Source organism: Salvia hispanica, chromosome 6 (genome assembly GCF_023119035.1).
Source record: "Salvia hispanica cultivar TCC Black 2014 chromosome 6, UniMelb_Shisp_WGS_1.0, whole genome shotgun sequence".
Classification (NCBI taxonomy): domain Eukaryota; kingdom Viridiplantae; phylum Streptophyta; class Magnoliopsida; order Lamiales; family Lamiaceae; genus Salvia; species Salvia hispanica.
The window spans coordinates 45,164,928-45,183,150 of NC_062970.1; the positions used below are offsets into that span (position 1 = coordinate 45,164,928).

The 18,223-nt window shown below is 36.0% G+C and overlaps 1 protein-coding gene, 1 long non-coding RNA gene and 1 pseudogene across 2 annotated transcripts; all 3 read right to left on the bottom strand.

Annotated features, from left to right (window-relative positions):
• Positions 1–1,104: 1,104 nt before the first annotated feature.
• LOC125191661 lies at positions 1,105–3,699 on the bottom strand. Its single transcript, XR_007171204.1, has 5 exons — positions 3,586–3,699; positions 3,443–3,508; positions 3,297–3,359; positions 1,832–1,893; positions 1,105–1,375 (listed from the first exon to the last, which is right to left on the bottom strand). It is a non-coding gene; the product is annotated as an uncharacterized LOC125191661 (long non-coding RNA).
• Positions 3,700–10,087: 6,388 nt separating this feature from the next.
• Positions 10,088–14,902, bottom strand: LOC125195493 (annotated as a pseudogene).
• A 1,206-nt stretch (positions 14,903–16,108) lies between these two features.
• LOC125195494 (putative F-box/LRR-repeat protein 9) lies at positions 16,109–17,494 on the bottom strand. Its single transcript, XM_048093637.1, has 2 exons — positions 17,016–17,494; positions 16,109–16,755 (listed from the first exon to the last, which is right to left on the bottom strand). Exons 1-2 carry the CDS (start codon positions 17,492–17,494, stop codon positions 16,185–16,187), a joined length of 1,050 nt encoding a protein of 349 aa, XP_047949594.1. The 3' UTR covers positions 16,109–16,184.
• Positions 17,495–18,223: the final 729 nt, after the last annotated feature.

Sequence of the window (18,223 nt, forward strand, 5' to 3'; positions counted from 1 at the left end):
ATATAGGTTTAAATAAATACTGGTGTGCATGAAATTTATAATTTTAATTTATAAATTTGTGATCTTGAACGAAATGGAAGGAATATTAAATAAATTCTATATTATATTTGTTGATCTATGTAATTGCATTAGTGATATACATAAATATATGATTATTAATATAGTATATAATTGCATTAGTGATTTGTATTTAAATTGAACTCATTGATATAGTTGATTTACATGTCATAATATGATTACTAAAATAAGCAATTGAGTTGATTCAAACTCATGATTAGAATTTGAGGATGTCAGTCGGGATAGACTAGCTGGTTTCGAGTTAATTTTATACTTCCTCCGTCCACAAATAATAGATCTATTATTGTTCGGCACGGATTTTAATGTAGAATTGGTAAAGTAAGAGAGGAAAGGAGAAAAAGTAGGTAAAGTAAGAGAGATAGCGAGAAAAAATGGGTAAAGTATGAGAGAGGGAAGAAAAAATGGGAAAAATATGAGAGATAAACTTTCCATTTTAGAAAGTGATCTATTTTTTGTGGATGTCCCAAAATGGCAAAAGTGATATATTTTTTGTGGATAGAGGAAGTAAATTTTACTATAATTACAATATAATATTATAAATTATCTTTAGATTTCAATAAATGAAGTAATATTACAAATCTCTCTTAAGTAATATTACAAATCTCTCTTTCTGTCTCTCATTACATTTCATATCTTATATCATTCAAACTCCATCACTCTCTATATATACACACTACTCGTAACACACCTTGTTTTTCTTCATCTCCTCCGCTCAACTTTAATAGTAGTAACATTTTAAATTCTCCTCTATAAGGAAAACACAAAGAATGGGATCGACATTCTCGTAAGGATAATTATTGCTCTAAATTGATACCTCACTAATTTTTTCGGAGAGATAGAGCAATAATTATTTAAAGTGATACCTCACTGAAATTGATATGGAAAAATTTTTGTACTATTTGTAGTTCCTAACAAGTCAGGTTGTCACGACCGTATTTTCTAAGGATAGAAAACACGGTTTATTGCGACTAGGGGAGGGTTTAAGAAGCGGGAAAGAAAAGGGGAAACAAACATATTGGTCCAAAACATTTTAATAACTGAAATAACATAGAAAAAACAACGTAGTATCATTTCAACAAGGTACCAACCCTAAAGACATAAAGACTAGAAAGTAACCAATTTTGAAAAGAGTTAGGTTCTCAATACTAAAACAATTCTAAAGAAAAGACACTTAGCGGAAGCGTTCAAGACACGGAAAATGCCGAGTATGAAGACACGACATATCCCACAATATTAAGCTAAACATAATTAATCCATGAATTCTGCTCAACATCCTCCACGCCCGTCGTCGCTCAATCTGCACATTAAGAAAAACAAATATGCAGGGCTGAGTACTTGATGCACCCAGTGGACACATGCCAAAACAGTTTGTCAAGCCATAACGAGTGATCTTGGGGGTTTTAATTGAAAAGAACCCAAGTCACTAAAAGCATTTTCAGATAAAATTCGGTTGCAACCATTTTTCCATCCACATCACCATCACCATATCTGAACATACATGACAAGGAACGTGGCCACGAACCAAGTCACTAGACCGGCCAACTCCAATGAGATAGCGCACGATCTACTGGGTGTACACCAGTCCGAGCAGGGTTTGCGGCCCTACTGGGACCCGAATTCGTTAACAATACATGGCATAGCCACTTCAGATAGGTTCATTCAAACACAAAACATGGCAAGACAAACATATTCCACCTCCTTTCACATAGTAAAAATATTTATGACATAGCCCTTATTTAAAACGAAAGCCCACCTCACAAGCTTACTCCTCAATCACCTCTTATTCCAACCGCCAACAACGTACACAAGCTCACCCTTTTTAAAATAACATGACATGCAAAAATCAGACTTTGCAAAATAAATTAATTTAACAATGCATGCATCCTAAGTGTGCTCAAAATTTCCTTTTATTATCTTAAAAAGCCAAACTCATTCCAATCAATTAACCGTTCTAAACAAACACATGCGAACAAAATGAAGATCACTAGCTTTAAAAAAATGCTTCCAGCCACCATATGCGGACATACCCAAAACTTATTCTACTTCCTCAAATTAAATCCAATTTGCTCAAATCAAGTACAGTCATATACATAACACAAAGATTAAAACAAGGTACATATACTCCCTACTACTTACGCCTATTTCCCAAATTACTCAAAATAAAGAAATTATGTAGGCAGTACATATACTCCCAGCAAACCCACGTACCTACACTATATTTCCAACACCATCACAAATCTATTTAATTAAACCACTTGTAAATGAATTAAATAGCTCAAGCTTTTAAACCAATGAATTAGAAATATACTCCTAGCCAAACACACGTATATGTAATAATTATATTACTGATTCCTCACTGAACTTAAAGGGACAGAAGCAAAACTAGATAAAATCATTTAATATCGGCCCAAAAAACAAATAAGCCGGCACACTTCTAAACAATTTCCCCAGCAGCTCTATTAAACAAAATAAATTTTAATTAGAGGCCCAGAACCACAAAACTAAAGAAAAAGAATTAATGATGAGTATACATAAAATACTCCCAGCCACCTCTCGTTCCTCTATCTCTCAATTCTCTCTCTGTATCAGCAAATCTCAAAATTCTCTCTGTAACTCACGCCCTCTCTCTCAAATTCTCACCCCAAAATTTAAACGTTTAGTTCCCATCTCTTCTTCCTTCCTCTCCTAACACAACATAAATCTAGTTCCCACCATAGCCATCTCATCTCAATTCACAAACAGGAACACAAAAAAAAAAAAAATAATATAAACAATCCCACTCCAGCCGCAACTCTTTCTCTCTCTCTCGGTCTCTCCGCTAGAGACTCGCCGCCGCGGCCTATCTTCGCCGCTACTCCAGCCGTCCCAGCTCGCCGGCGTGCGACTGGACCTCGCTGCCGCTGCCTCTGTAGCGCTCGGCCTCCGTCGCCGTAGTCACTGTCCATTCACGACAGGTGGTATCTCTCTTCCCCCTTCCCCCAATCTAAATCTTAAACCTTTTATTAAATTTTAAATTGTCCGATTTCAATAATTAGTGGGTAGGCAAAGTATTTCCAAGAATTTGGATTGTAGGGAGAAAACAAGAGATTCAAGTTTCCAACTTTATCAAGAACCAATCATTCAACAAATTTTGAAGAAAAATCAACAAATCTGATCTCGTGGACTACCGTGAATGTATGCATCTATAACATGGAATTGAAGAGAAGAAAAAAAAATACCTTTGGTTGAAAGAAAATTTTGCACAAGCAGGAGGTACTAAAAGAGTCACGGTTTCCTCTCAACTGTAACAAAATGGGAAGAATATGGTGCTATGGATTTAATACGCAGAAGGTTGTATACACTAAATTGAAGGGAAAGATTATACCTTTGAGAAGAAGAGGATAACAAGAAAAATTAATTCCACAGCTCTCTCGGTTTTCTCCTCTCAATGCTGTGATATCAAGAATTTGGCCATGGAATCAACAAATTGAGGTTTTCATATTAATGAATTTGGGGAGAAGAATATACCTTTTTGGTGGAGGAGATGAAAATAACTGCAGCTACAAAAAGAAAGCTGCGTTGTGGAAGAAGTTATAAGGAGAAGAATGGATTTTGGTTGGAGATTTTTAAGGAAGATGGGGATATGGAAGAACCGTATGGTTATGGGATTGGGAGAGATTTATTTGACTAAGATTTGACTGCAGGAGAAGTAGAATAATTATTTACTACCTCCGTCCCCCAAAATTTGCTACACTTTGACCCGACACAGGTTTTAAGAAATTTAATGGAAAGTGAGTTGAAAAAGTTGGAGGGATGTGGGTCCTACTTTTAAAGTATTAGTTTTATAATAAAATGTGAGTAGGAATGAGTTAGTGGAATATGGGGTCCACTACCAAAAATGGTAAAAATGAAGTGTATCAAATTTTCAGGGACGAACTGAAATAGTAATGTGTATCAAATTTTCAGGGACGGAGGTAGTAATATTTTGGCTTCTCAAAATCGGTCAACCAAAAGTAATAAAAGCTAGAAACATGGGAGGTACAAAGATAAGCCAAATTATTTGGTTTAGAGTTTTTTTATTGGTATTTTACTTTTAGTATTTTGGTGACTAAATAAGAACGCCTAATATTCCCATCGACGACACTCACATCAATCTCACCGAAAACTTTCACCACTCGATTAACCAACAATGATCAAGCATTCACTAATTCCATTCCCAACTAATCAAAACAAAGACAACGTTTTAATCAAGGTCTATCACTTGCTCGTTCTCAAAACAAAACTAATCGAAAAAGGTACTAAAAAGACGGGTGTTACACAGGTAGAGACGTCCCTATATTTAAACTTCGCTCTTTTATTTTGATATAGAATTTTCCGTATTTTATGTAAATTATTATACAAATTTAATTAACTATATCAAATAAAATAAAAAACATGGATTTTCGTGCCGTTCAAGAAAGAGATCATCTTCTTTGGGACGGAGTGGTACTACCATCATACTATAGTACCTTGTTATGTCATGTTAGCACTCCAACAACACTCTATGGCGCAAAATCTTGTAGGGAATCTGAATGTCTTCTGACAATGGAATTAAATTAAAATAATGATAAAAATGAAATTCACAATATGTTATTATCAAATCAATTAATCAATTGTCAAAAGATATGAACTCACCGTGTCCCACATATATAATTTCATATTTTTATTATTTATTTTTATATTTTTGGCCCCAAATTTAGAACCAATGATAAATTAAGTCGTGAACGAGCTGATAACCTCAGAATTTTCTAGAGTAATAGAATGTGAGTGTAATGAGTTGGTGAAAAGTGGCTTCCATTTACCAAAAAGGAAAGAAAAAACAAAACAAAACAAAACAAAGTGGACAATATTTCGCGGACAGACTGAAATGCCAAAAGTGAACAACATTTCACGGACGGATTACACTGAAAAATATGAAACGACATCATATAATATCAAATTAAATAATTGTATTTGTTGAATTTATTTTTGTTTTGTTTCACATTTTCTCCCCATCTCTTTTTTTACTAAAATAGTACTCCCTCCGTCCCATAAAAATAAGGATAATTTTCATTTTGGGATATCCCATAAAAATATCTCATTCTATTCTTGGTATTTTCATTTTGGGATATCCCATAAAAATATCTCATTCTCTTTAATAAGGTGAGTCCATTCTACACTAATAATACTCTAATTACTTTTTCTTTCTATCTATCTCTTACTTTTTCAATTGTGCATTAATTCGCGGCGTCCCAACATCCATATTTTATGGAACGGAGAAAGTATAAATTTTATTTCAAATAAATAAAATTATTTAATTTCATATGACATAACATTATTCAACTAAGTACTATGCAACATCACTTTAATTACTACTCCCTCTGTTCCACTTTAGGAGTTCCGGTTGAGTTCGACACGGATTTTAAACGATTGTAAAGAAAGTTGGTAAAAAAAGATAGTGGAAAATGTGGGTCCTACTTGTGAACGAACATGAGTTTTAATGTTAAGAAAGAGATGGAAAAAAGTAAGAAAGGGAAAAGTTAGTGGAAGAAGTATTAGTAGATTGCGGCATTCATATTATGAATGATGTGTAATATAATTATTTGTTAAAAACTTTCTATATTTAGAATTATTATAGTTTTGGGGGATGGCTCAAGTCTCAACGTATTAAAACTAGTTTATTTTCTGGGAATGGATGTCAAGAATTTATAACGAATTCATAGGATTCTTGATATACAGTATTTAATTTGATTTTAAATCGTCGTTTTAATTTTTTAAAAGCGAATTAATTAATTTTGGTCGTTGAGTCCATAGCTCTAGACTTTAGTGCCCAATTAATTAATAATAGAAGAGACACAGTAAACAAGCGCAACAGTGGGCCGCACTAATCATAGGCCCAAACGCCAAACGAGGCCAACCTAGAGATATTAAGATTTTTTTTTGTCGCTAGATTAGTTTGCTTAATGTTTTGTTTATATTAAACGCTTTATTTTTTTTTTTATAGAATTTTACTTTCTGGGTTTTCTCTTGTTGGTTCTTTTCTAGATAATAAAAGAGAGTTGAACCAATCCTATATTTGACCTTATGTCTCTGTCCCTCGACTCCTGCCAAGAGAACAAACGAAGACAAGACCGATCACAGAGCTAGTGTACGTGGAGTCGATTCACAGCAGCGGCCAAAGAGCACCGCGACGGCATTGATAGACATTGCAGAGAGAAAGACTGGTATGCGACGGCGAAATCGCTTGTTCATACTGGAATGAAATTAAAATTCGACTAGAATGAAGTAATATATTCTGATACGAAGTTAAATCCTCTCAATATGTCCTGGGCCAAAGTAAAATAGGCTTGTGATGAAGACAAAAATAATTTATCTCATCCATAAAAAACTAGATTGAAGAACCCTGATTTAGTCTTTAGTTATACAGTTCTGCAATAAGGAGTTGATTTACATATAATGAGACTCTATATCAATGATCATATAATTATATACTCTCTCTCCCATAAGAATATGCATTTTGGGATAGACACGAATTTTAATATAAAATTGGTAAAGATATCCACACACATAATACAAAAGTACACTAACTCTCAAACTTTTAAATATCCACACATAGATAAAAATATATTAACTCTCTCTTGACATACCCTTGTTTCAATGTACAAAAACAAACAAAATAACATGAAATGTATATACTCCTATGAATGCATACTCCCAACCTTCACACATGCCTCTGCCATAAGGCCTTGAACCCAACATAATACCTATTGCCTTATTTTCCACACTTCCTTGATCACCACCAACTCCCACTCTCACTCTCACTCCATGATACCTATGTACATTTATTGATCAAGGAATTAGTACTTCAACATTATCTCAAGACATGCAAGATTAATTGCATACCTCTTCTTCCTTGTTCTTGGGCATTGCATTTACAAAACGCCACTTTTTCCCCATATCGTTTAGGGAATGGTGTAGCATAGAGCGTTGAAGCTTCTTTAATGTTCCTACAACTTCCACAGTTAAATATAAATCATGATCACTACAATCAAAATTTTGTTTTGGGAAGTGAGTTGTGTCCACCATTTCCTTGAACCTATCGAATTCCTCCATGTCCTGAAAGGCTATTCGAACTTCAATCTCCTCATTGCCCAGACTCAGCTGCTCCTCCAATATTTTGGTTGATGAAACTGCAGCAGATTCATTACACGAACTTAACACAAGAGATCCAAGTGTTGGGATTTCTCCGAAACCCATAGGGATCCCATCCAATGCATGCAAATTGCGAAGGAAAAGCTTCTCCAAGACCGGGAAATGGGATTTGTTAGCAGTCCAGTAGATCAAATCACTGTTGGAAACACTTAAGGATTTGAGACGAGGGAATGCTTCCTCAACAAGGTTCCACTCTAGTCCCGTGACCAAGTCTAAATTCAGAACTTGAAGATTTGGCAACATCAACCCAACTACTGCCACATTGTCGAACTGAAGACAACAACCACTTAGAGACAACTTATGAAGTGAGCTTGGAAACGCGAGTTTCACTGCCAGATCTCTCATCTTTTCGTCAAAAAGAGCATTTCAGTGATTGGAGCTTACTTAGGGAATAAATATCAATTCTGAGACACTCATCTGAGAAATCATCATCATGGCTTATATGCAGTTTCTCGACGTTGGGGGTTCTTTTGCAGACATCCTTACTGAAGCAGAAGTTCACGACATCCACGAGTGTCTGCAGGTTATGCAGAACAGAGTCATCACTTGTTGGAGGATTAGGAAGACAAATTTTGTTGTACTCAAGATGCCTAACTTGTCTCATGTTCCAAATTTCAGGTGGTGACACTGTTCTCCCCGTGATTCCTTTAAAGATCAGTGTTTGCATATTCCACTGTCGGAATACTGATGAACGAAGTTGGGCTCCTGAGTCTCCAAAAGGTTCGTAAAGAAGGTATCGTGAGTTAACTTGTTGAAAAACAGTTTCCAGGGGACGATCTTTAACTGTAGTCACCACCTTCAACAAACGATATTTGGAAGGGAATGGGCCGTCTTTCAATATCAATGACTGCACAAGTGCTTCTGATCTTATAGCAGCAAATACTGCAGGGTCCTCTGAATGTTTTAACTTCTTCTGATAGTTCTGCTGACATTGGTATGCCTTTGAATATCAATGAACGCGTAAGTTCTGCTGATATTAAAGCGTCGACACTCCAGTGTCCTTTGATCTCTCTCTTTTACGACGACCACATTCCATGTGTAGGAACTTCTCTTTCTCAGCTTCCCTAAGGGACACTTCTCTTAAAAGATCATGAATGTAACAAACTTTAGCTGTTCCATTCCGTCTCCACTCTGTAACTAAGATGAGATTTCTGTCGATAAGATCTTTTATGTAATCTTGTGCAATCTCTTCTAAGCTTTGGATTTTGTTTGGTCTCAAAAATCCCTCAGCAACAAAAAGTTCGATGAGTTGGGATACATCAATCCGATCATCTTTTTCTAAAATTCCCATATAAAGAAAACATGGTTTTAGATGGACGGGCAAGTGAGTGTAGCTCAAAGATAGTATATTCAAGCAAAGACCACCACCACCATCATCATCTGATTTCGAAATTGAGTTTATGTCTCTTACGGCATTCTCTCAGTTGTCTTTTGAGTTTTGACCTACTGGACATTGCAAGAAACCCCCGATCACAACAGTTGATAGATGAAGTCCTTTGCATTTGTGATGATTTAGTTTATTAATTTATATGATATAATTATGTTTTGAATTATGTGGTGCAGTTCCTATGGAGACGTCGAAATAGGTCGTAAACATTATCTTATTAATTACTGGAAATTTGCACGGTGCTTGCTACTCGAGCTGAGAAGTTATTCTAAAATACCATTGATATAAGGCTAAACCCTAATAATTGAATAATTTGTATTTTATTCACACTGCTTCTACAAAAGAATGACTTGAAATTTGCACGATGACTTGAAATTCGCACGGTCACTTGAAATTTGCACGGTACCATAAGTATAAGATTAAACCCTAATAATTGAATAATTGATATGTATTTTATTCACACTGCTTCTATAAAAGAATGACTTAAAATTTGCACGGTCACATGAAATTCGCACGGTCACTTGAAATTTGCACGGTACCATAAGTATAAGGTTAAACACTAATAATTGAATACATGAATAATATCTTTTCCCTCACAACTCCTTCTCTCTCCATCTTTTTTCTTCAGATACAGTTATGCAACCATCCGGAAGTAAGGGCGGCCATGGCGATAATGGCAAGGGTATTGGGTCTGTCATCACTAACCTTTGATCTCTCCTTAAAGTTGTAGGGAAAAAAAAAGTTCTTTCCTTTTCAACCTTTAACTTCGCAAAATATCTCTTGTATCGCCTCCTGTATATTCATTTGTTGTGGCGACTTCGAAATGTTTTGGTAAAAAATATGGCATGGATCTTATCCCCATCTAGAAAATCCATCCTAACAATCGATAAACTAAAGTGAGTAGCAACAGTAGATAACCTAGTAGTCACAAGAATTCAGCTTCCATTACCATTATCAAGAAAGAAAAACTTCAATTTGTCCCAAGACTCAACACTCTAGATATCATCCAGCTCAATTAGATATCTTCTACCATACAAATATTGGTATAATTTGAGTCCTAGTTGATCTTTGGGTTCTTGACCAATTTCACTAGGGTTTGCTATGTTCAGTATCGGTAAGCATGTAAGAAGTTCTAACAGAAGCTCTCTATCACTGTAGCTATGAGAGATTGTAACTCAACACGAATGTCAAAATGCTGAATAATAAGACAATTTTCAAAAGCATTTCTAGTCAGAGTTGTTTTACCTATGCCCCCCATACCTACGATCGAGATGATCTGACGGCTAGAATTCGTTCCGGTGAACACATCCAAGAGCAGAAGCAATTCCTCATCATCTCCCACCATATCCTTCTTTGGACTTTTGGTTGTCTAGGTAGGAGCACGTGATTTAGGGTATGTTGGTTGCACATTCCTCAAAATTCCCCTTTTCTTTCAACGTTTAACTTCACAGAATCCATCTCTTGTATCACATTCTGCAAATTCAGTGGCGAATTCGAACTGATTTGGATCTGATCAGCAAGATGAGATTCCAACACATGTTCAGCTGCGAGAGATGCGGATGCAATTTGGATCTCCATATCTCGTGCTTCTTTGCTACCTTCCTCCATGAAATCAAGCAGGAAATCAAGTATTTCACGAATCGATTCTATCTGCCTAGGTCGAATGAGGTCGCAAGGCGCGGATGATCCATGATTTTCTCTGTGGTATTCCTAAGCGAAACCACCGTTGCAGACGTAACTAGAAACTAGAGTAAGGTGGTGTTTGAAAATATATTATAAAATTTTTAATATAAATTGTATCTTTATAATGTTTGCATCTCAAAATAATACAATCGATAAATATGATATCAACAAATATAACTAAAAGAGACATTAGTTTTTTTTAATCCTCTTATATCTTCGATTTTGGTATGTGGATGTACTAGTGTGTGATGATTTAATTTTTTAATATGTACACTTAAATCATGTGATGCAGTTCCTACCATAGATGCCGAAGGACTTTTAAAATGACTTGAAATTCACACGATACTCACAACTCAAGCTGAGAAGTCATTCTAACTTACCATAGATATAAGGCTAAACTCTAATCCAAATAATAATACGAAATCATATCACTATATACGTGTACTCCTTCCGTCCCACTATCTCCTTCCGTCCCACTATCAGTGGGGTGTTTCTTTTTGCCCGTTATTGCGAAAATGATACTAATAAATAGTTAGGAGAATAATATAAATACGACTCTCTTGTATATTATTCTCTTTTCCTTTACTTTCTCTTTACTTTAACTATTTATCATCATCACTTAATGTAGAGAATATGTTCTTTAAATTATTTTTATATTCACTATTTGATATTAGATGAGTTTTTTTATGCACATTGTTATTTGTATTCGTTATTAATTATGGATGAGTGCAGTTTCTTCTATTACTGTTGTGTGACAAAAAAAAATGTACGAGACCAAATTAAATCTTTATTTATTTGTGTGATTAAATTGGTCATATTTTTTTTGCTATTTAGCAACATTATTTTCACTAATTAGAATGAAATGAATTGCTTGTATGATAAGTAAATAACAGCAGTCAACAATATTACATAAATCCTATTATCAACAATCGTAATATGAGTTGTAATACTCTGCCCAGCCTATAAATATTAAATACACATATCAACCCCTATATAACCCCCTAATTCCATACCATTTTCTATTTTTCTCATCTTCTCATGATAGTATAATAACTCCTTAAAATGTCGGGCAGAGAATCTCAAGAGCCCAACGTCGTCAAAATGTATGGCAAACCGTCGGCTCGTATCCGCACTACGTGAATGTCCGAATCCCCAAATTCAGAGCTGATACAGCTTCTTCCATGTCATCTTCACAAGCCACAAAGATGGTTTTTTATACCTCGTGTGTCTCATTCTGTGTTTAGATGGCCTAGAATGTGAGAAATAATATTCACATTTGGTATCATCACAGCAATTAAGAAGAAATTGTACAATATAAGAAATATTGCACATGTGGAGATAAATAGAATTTTTTTTTTTTTGGGATAGAACTAGAGCAAATATGGTCTCTATTTATTCAGATTGACCTTAATATCCTTATTGACGTTTTTTGTTGGTCGTATTGGCATTTCGAGGATGATGATCTAGGCCATTGATTTTAATATCCAAGAGCTTTTATATAGTTATAGTTAACAATTAAGTATTGAGTTAGCATTATAACACTCCCCGTAGTAGACACGTACTTATTTAAGTAAGTGTATATGTTTCATAATCAAATTAAAAATATAAATGTCATATAATGCTAAACATACCTTACATAATGACAACAATGATGGATGGTGCTCATATTAATGTACATATCATTTAATTTCTATTAGAAAGTACTCCCGGCCGGGTCTCACAATAAGAGTCATACTTTGTCTTTTTAGTCCGTCCTATAATAAGAGTCACACTTGATGTTTATCATAAATGGTAAGTAAGTCTCACATTTCACTAACTCACTTTACTCACAGTTTATTATAAAACCAATATAAAAAAGTGAGTTTCATATTCCACTAACTTTTTCAACTCACTATTCTTTACATTTCTTAAAACTCGTGCCCACAATAAGAGTGACTCCTATTATAGAATGGAGGGAGTACTATATTATAAGGGCCTGACTCTCCTTTGTACCAAACGGCCTTGGACCCAACACAATACCTATTGCCCAAGTTTCGTACATCTTTGCTGCCTTGATCACCACCAACTCGAATTTTGTGAGTTTTTTTTTTTTTATTTTCTCAGGCAGCTAATACTTCCCACCTGTTGAGATTAACCAGAAAGAGATAACACACGGTTTACGTGGTTCGGCAAACTTTGTCTACGTCCACAGAAAGGATGGATATGTTTATGACTTCCAATCTTTGATGGTGAAGATACCAACTAGATCACTGCGTGCACAGAAAGAAATAATAGGTTTCCTAGGTCCAGCAAATCCGCTAGATCACACGGTCTAGGAACTCACTGGTCGTTGGGAAATCCTGGTCGTCGGACACTATGAGCACTTCTTCAAAAACCCTCAACCACTTTACTAAAACCTAGCTTAGGGAAGTAGGGATCGATCCCACAGAGATGGATGCGTAATAATCATGCTTAAGGATTTGGAAATTGTTTTTTGGGTTGGCTGCCATGCATTTTTTGGGTTGAGGAAATTAAACTAAACTTGGTATTTCAAACTGCTACGCTATCAGCTAGATCTAGGCGAAACAACAAAAGCATGCACGTAAACTAGAACCGAAACAATCAGTAGATTTGAGAGACTATTCTAAACTACCTAGATCTGGGAAATATGGGAAATAAACTGACGGTGGGGACCATAACTGAAAAAGCAGAGTACGGACAAAAAGCTGGAAAAACAACTAACTAAGGTACTAACTAACAGCGACATCATCTTCTCCAACCAATTTGCATAAAAACTCAGAAGAAACAGGTATGAGCGTAATCGGAACAGAGCAGACTGGATTTTAACGATTTAATGAAGAACAATTAAAAACTAAACAGATCTACGGATGCTAGACGAAGCAAAACAGAAAGTAAACAGAAACTCAAAATCCATGCATAACTCGACTTCACCTGTTCAAATCCAGCCTCGGATGCTAAATCCGCTCTGGATCCAAGCATCGGACACAAACTCCAGCAAAAAAAAAAACATTCCATAACTTCAAATTCAACCAACAACCTCCGATCAACAACAACACCGCAGATCTACAGCCGAATTCCCCAGATCGAGCCGCAAAAACATCGAGAGTAAATAGATTGTATCTTCGCCCTCACGCGTACGGTATTACGACGGAATTTCTCTGAAGATTTGACCCCTTAAAACCTAAACTATCCCAGAATTCTCATTTCCCAAGTGTGTGTGTTGTGTGTGAGCTAAGAGTGAAAAAAAAGTGGTCTCCTTGTGTGTTGCATGCTCCTCTATTTATAGGCGTTGAAGTGGGGCTCAGCGAGATATAAATAGACTTTATTGCCCTCAGCTATTGACTCCCTTCTTGTAGCCTTTTTTTCCTTAAATTCTGCTCACTTCTCCTTCATTCTTTCGCTAGTCCATTCCCTCCAGCATCTCCTGGATCTAGCGATTCTGTCACACACCTGGCTTAGAAACTGTGTTAGACCCAGCAAAATATAGTGTTTTTCACATATAACCGATGCATGAAATTAGCCTTATCAGATGGGTACAGAAAATGAAAATTACACACCAAACATAGTGAAACACACATCTCTCATTCTCTTCTTTCTTTTTCCTCTCTCTGTGATCTTGCTTACAGAGCTCTTTTATATCTAGCCTGGAAGCTTCCAAATCGGTTGTAACTGAATTTACTTCCTCATGCTGCGACCCACATGCTCACAAAGATCAGACACAAAGACGACAAGAAGGAGAGGCTTGAAGAGATGTATAGACAGCATGGATGGATGTTGATCGAGTTGGTTGTTTTAAAGAGAGAGGGAGGTGGTAATGGTATAGACAGAAGTTAAAGCAATGAGCTGGGGGAAGATTGGCACCATTGATGAAGACGAGCAAGAAAATGTGGCTCTCAAGAATGATCACATGTTTCTCAGTACCAGATTAACACACACTGGACTTTAACTCGACAAAATAGGATGAATTCTTGTTCTGTGCATTGATCATCAGTTCCTCAACTTCTTTGGCTGAGGCTGTCAGCACCACACATCATGTGAGTTCTATACTGCTGGGAGCCTCGGGAGGTTAAGGGTGCAAAATGAAGCAGTCGAAAGGGGACAGGCAGTTTCCTAAAGTCAGAATTGAGTTGGCATGAGAAACGGAGACAGCATGTGATGCCACTCATGGTGCCGGAGAAAAGGTCGTTGAGATCGACAACTACAATACAACAGCCATAATGGTTTGCATCAGAAATACTGCCTGCTAAATCATGTACATTTAAAAATCACCAAAATAAGCAAACTTACAGGAAGGAGTGGAAAGCTTAAGAGTTCGGAAGCAGATATCATAGAGAGCCTCGTTATCCACAAACACATTCTCAACGAGCTGATGAACACACAATGTGGCACTGTATGGCTCAACAAATTAACAGTGTCGGATACCTTTGGCGATGGAAAGACAGAGAATGTCACCTTCATCCTGTCCGGAATGACATAGTTGAAATCCTGTTGAAGAAATATCAGAACAATGTCACAATCCATAGAATAATCACCCTCAGTTTGCATTATCCTACACCTTATAAACCATCGTAGGCAGAGAATGAATATCATATTGAATTTCTTGCAGAGAATGAATAATGACTGCCTTTGCTAAGTTATGAATTCTCTGACTTCCAAAGCATGCATAAAATCTAAAGCTAGAGTTCACAATCATGTAAAATTCTATTTACCTATTCGTTTTCAGAAGGAAATAGTCAATATTTCTGAAAAATTATCTACACTACAAAACAATATCACAAAAAACTAATCAATATTAGATAAAAAAATATGGGACACATAAAACTATAGATTGGTTATCTACGGTTGTTTCCAACTATGAATAAATTTACTAAAATGAGAAATAATATCATTACATGAAATTTAAAACTCACAAATGAAAAAATATAATTATTTAGAAATTTTTTTACTTTATCTTCCGGGAGATTCACATGTGGAATATTGATTTATCATCACTTCTTTGCTAACAACGTATATTCCCATACTTGCAATCACAAAAATACTTCAATCCATTCGCAATACTTTAGGATTATTGACCTGTGTTAACGAGAAAGCACAAAAACGCCAGGCTGATTAGTCGGTGGTGTTCAGTTTTCTAGATAAAATAATGTCAAGATATAATTTAGGATTGAGTTGTGAGATTATTTTAGTCATAGGAGATTAGTCATGACTAATTACCCATATATGATTGAGTCGTGGGATTGATTCTCATAAATCAAACACAATGCATATTTAATCTGTGATGCAATCTTTACAAACCGAACACCCTCGTAGTCTAGGTATTGCAGTCATAGAGAATTGAGTGTGGGTGTGATGATACGAATTTATTGAAAATCGAAATACGAGGCTCCTCGTTCAACTTTCAACTGCCCACACCACCCCTTCTCTTATTCATGTTTTTTTTTATTACTAGTACTAGGAGTAATATAATTAAAAATTAATTTATAATAGAGGATGAATGATTTCACCTCTTTTGTTTAGATGTGAAATGCTCTTTTGGTGTCATGGATAAGATGAGTTTCAATTTAACTAATAATGTTCCTAGATTGAAACAGGGCTCAACATTGTTTTGAGACATGTCTTACTAGGGATGAAATTCATCCAATTTTGTACTAGTAATAACCAAAATTAAACATTCAAAGCATAAAACATAATAAAACATAACATCAAGATTTTGAGTATATAATTATATATAGTTGATAGTCTAGTTCAGTGTCATGTGCCCACTGCACAATAATAGCAACTATCACTGATTCATAGCATGTAAATTTCAATATCTAGCAACAAATTTTTAATAGAAAGCACAATAAAAGTAATTCCAATCAAAAACATCACAAAAAGCACCAGCATTCATACAACCAGGAGGATACGGAGCATCAGAATCATAGGTATCCTGCCATTTCTTAACCCAATCCACGAAACTGATAGAGTCGGAATAGAGCCACAGATCTTTTTCCCAACATCTTTTTCCCGAAGATTTATCGTCAAAACCAGAGCATCGCCGAAGATCAAGTGATTTGAGGTTGGGGCAGCCATCGAGAATCGGTTCCAGTACCTTATTTCCAGTCATAAATTGACAAAGCCGGAGATGGTGCAAATTAGGCATGGTTTTTCCAATTGCGGCAGCATACTCTATAAAATCCGGACCCCTGGTTTCACAGTTGTGATAGGTAAATGATTTCAACATTGGGCAAGCAATGCCAATGGTTTCAAAATCTCGGGGATCGACCCATGGCTTCATGACAAGCTGCAACTCTTCCAATTGTTGCAGTTTTGTTATCTGCAAAATCAAAGGAGTACTTCCTCCTCCTCCATAATTATATAGATACTCTACAAGCTTAAGGCATCGAAGCTGACTTGATCTGTCACAATTAAGTTTACAAATTTATAAATTTAGTAGTAGTAGTAGTATAAAAACTGAGATAAATTAGTACTCCCTCCCATCGTCATATTGAAAATGACCCACTTTCCTTCTTAGTTTGTCTCATCCAAGATTACAAAACACTTTTATCTGTACTTTATTCCCTTTCTCTTATTTTACTTTCTCCACCTAACACACAAAATAAAAATACATAAAATCTCGTGATTATAAGAAATTAAAAAGGGAGCAATCCATCCATACCGATGGGCTACATAGTTTAGCAAGGGATCGAGGTGAGAACCGGCAAGCGTTAGATCGATCAATTGTCCCTGACTACGATCCACTGCGCAACGGAAAATGCGGTCAAATTGGTTGACTGCGCAGGAGCAAATTATGTCACATGTGTTGACTCTGCAACGGGGAATTGTGTCACGAGCGTGGACGGGGCAGCAACAGGTATAGCAACTGCAAGGGTAAAGGTTATCGGATTCGCAGCGGCAGATGTTCCAGAAATCGCGGCGTCGAATATCCAAATGAATGGCGCGCCACATGGACGGATCCTTGGAGACTCTCCACCATGTAGTGCACACTAACTGCGCGCTCATCAGTATCTCTTCGGGGTGCAGCCTTTGCAATATATTCGCCGTCAAATCTTGAGGAAGTTCAGTCCATTGCGGGGCTGAGGATAAAGAGGCCGCCGTCGGAATTGGAGGTTCAATTTGCATTCCTGTGCTGCACATCTTCGATAGCTAGGTTTCGGTATTGGGTTGGGTGTGGAATGTTTTATAATATTGAAATAATTATAGGCTCCACGCTTCAAATTACTCCCTCTCGGGCCATTTTAATTGTCCACGGCTACAAAAATTTGTCCTGCCCAATAACAATTACTCCCTCCGTCCCCCATTAAGAGTCACACTTTTCCATTTCGGTCCGTCCTCAATTAAGAGTCACACTTCATTTTTACCATAAATGGTAGTAGGTCCCACATTCCACTAACTCACTTCACTCACATTTTATTATAAAACCAATATGAAAAAGTGGGTCCCACATTCCACTAACTTTTTCAACCAACTTTTCTTTACATTTCTTAAAACCCGTGTATCAAACTGTGACTGCTAATGGGAGACGAAGGGAGTACTTTATATCATATCACAAACATAAATCACATTATTTAATTAGTAGTTAGTATATTGTGTAGCGGGTATACATAAAATAGAGGCGTTTCAAATAGTTAAAGTGGAGAAAAAATAGTAAATAGTTAAATATTAATAGTCATATACGCACTCATTTTGAAAAATTAAAAATAAAATAGTAAGAATGGAGAAAAAAATCAATTAAGAGAGATAATAATAATATAGAGAAGAGTATTTCTATTATTATTTTTTCTAAAATGAGTGAAGAAAATAAAAATACCTCCATTAAGGCAGAACAATGGGAGTACTTTTTATATAATCTAAGAGTTCTTTTGA

What these genes read in the sequence shown, in the direction of transcription:
- LOC125195494 (XM_048093637.1), bottom strand. Translation starts at nt 17,494, where the DNA reads ATGTGCAGCACAGGAATGCAAATTGAACCTCCAATTCCGACGGCGGCC. An exon ending in CTAAACTATGTAGCCCATCG is followed by an intron (nt 16,756 to 17,015) that starts GTATGGATGGAT and finishes TAATTGTGACAG; the next exon opens with ATCAAGTCAGCTTCGATGCC.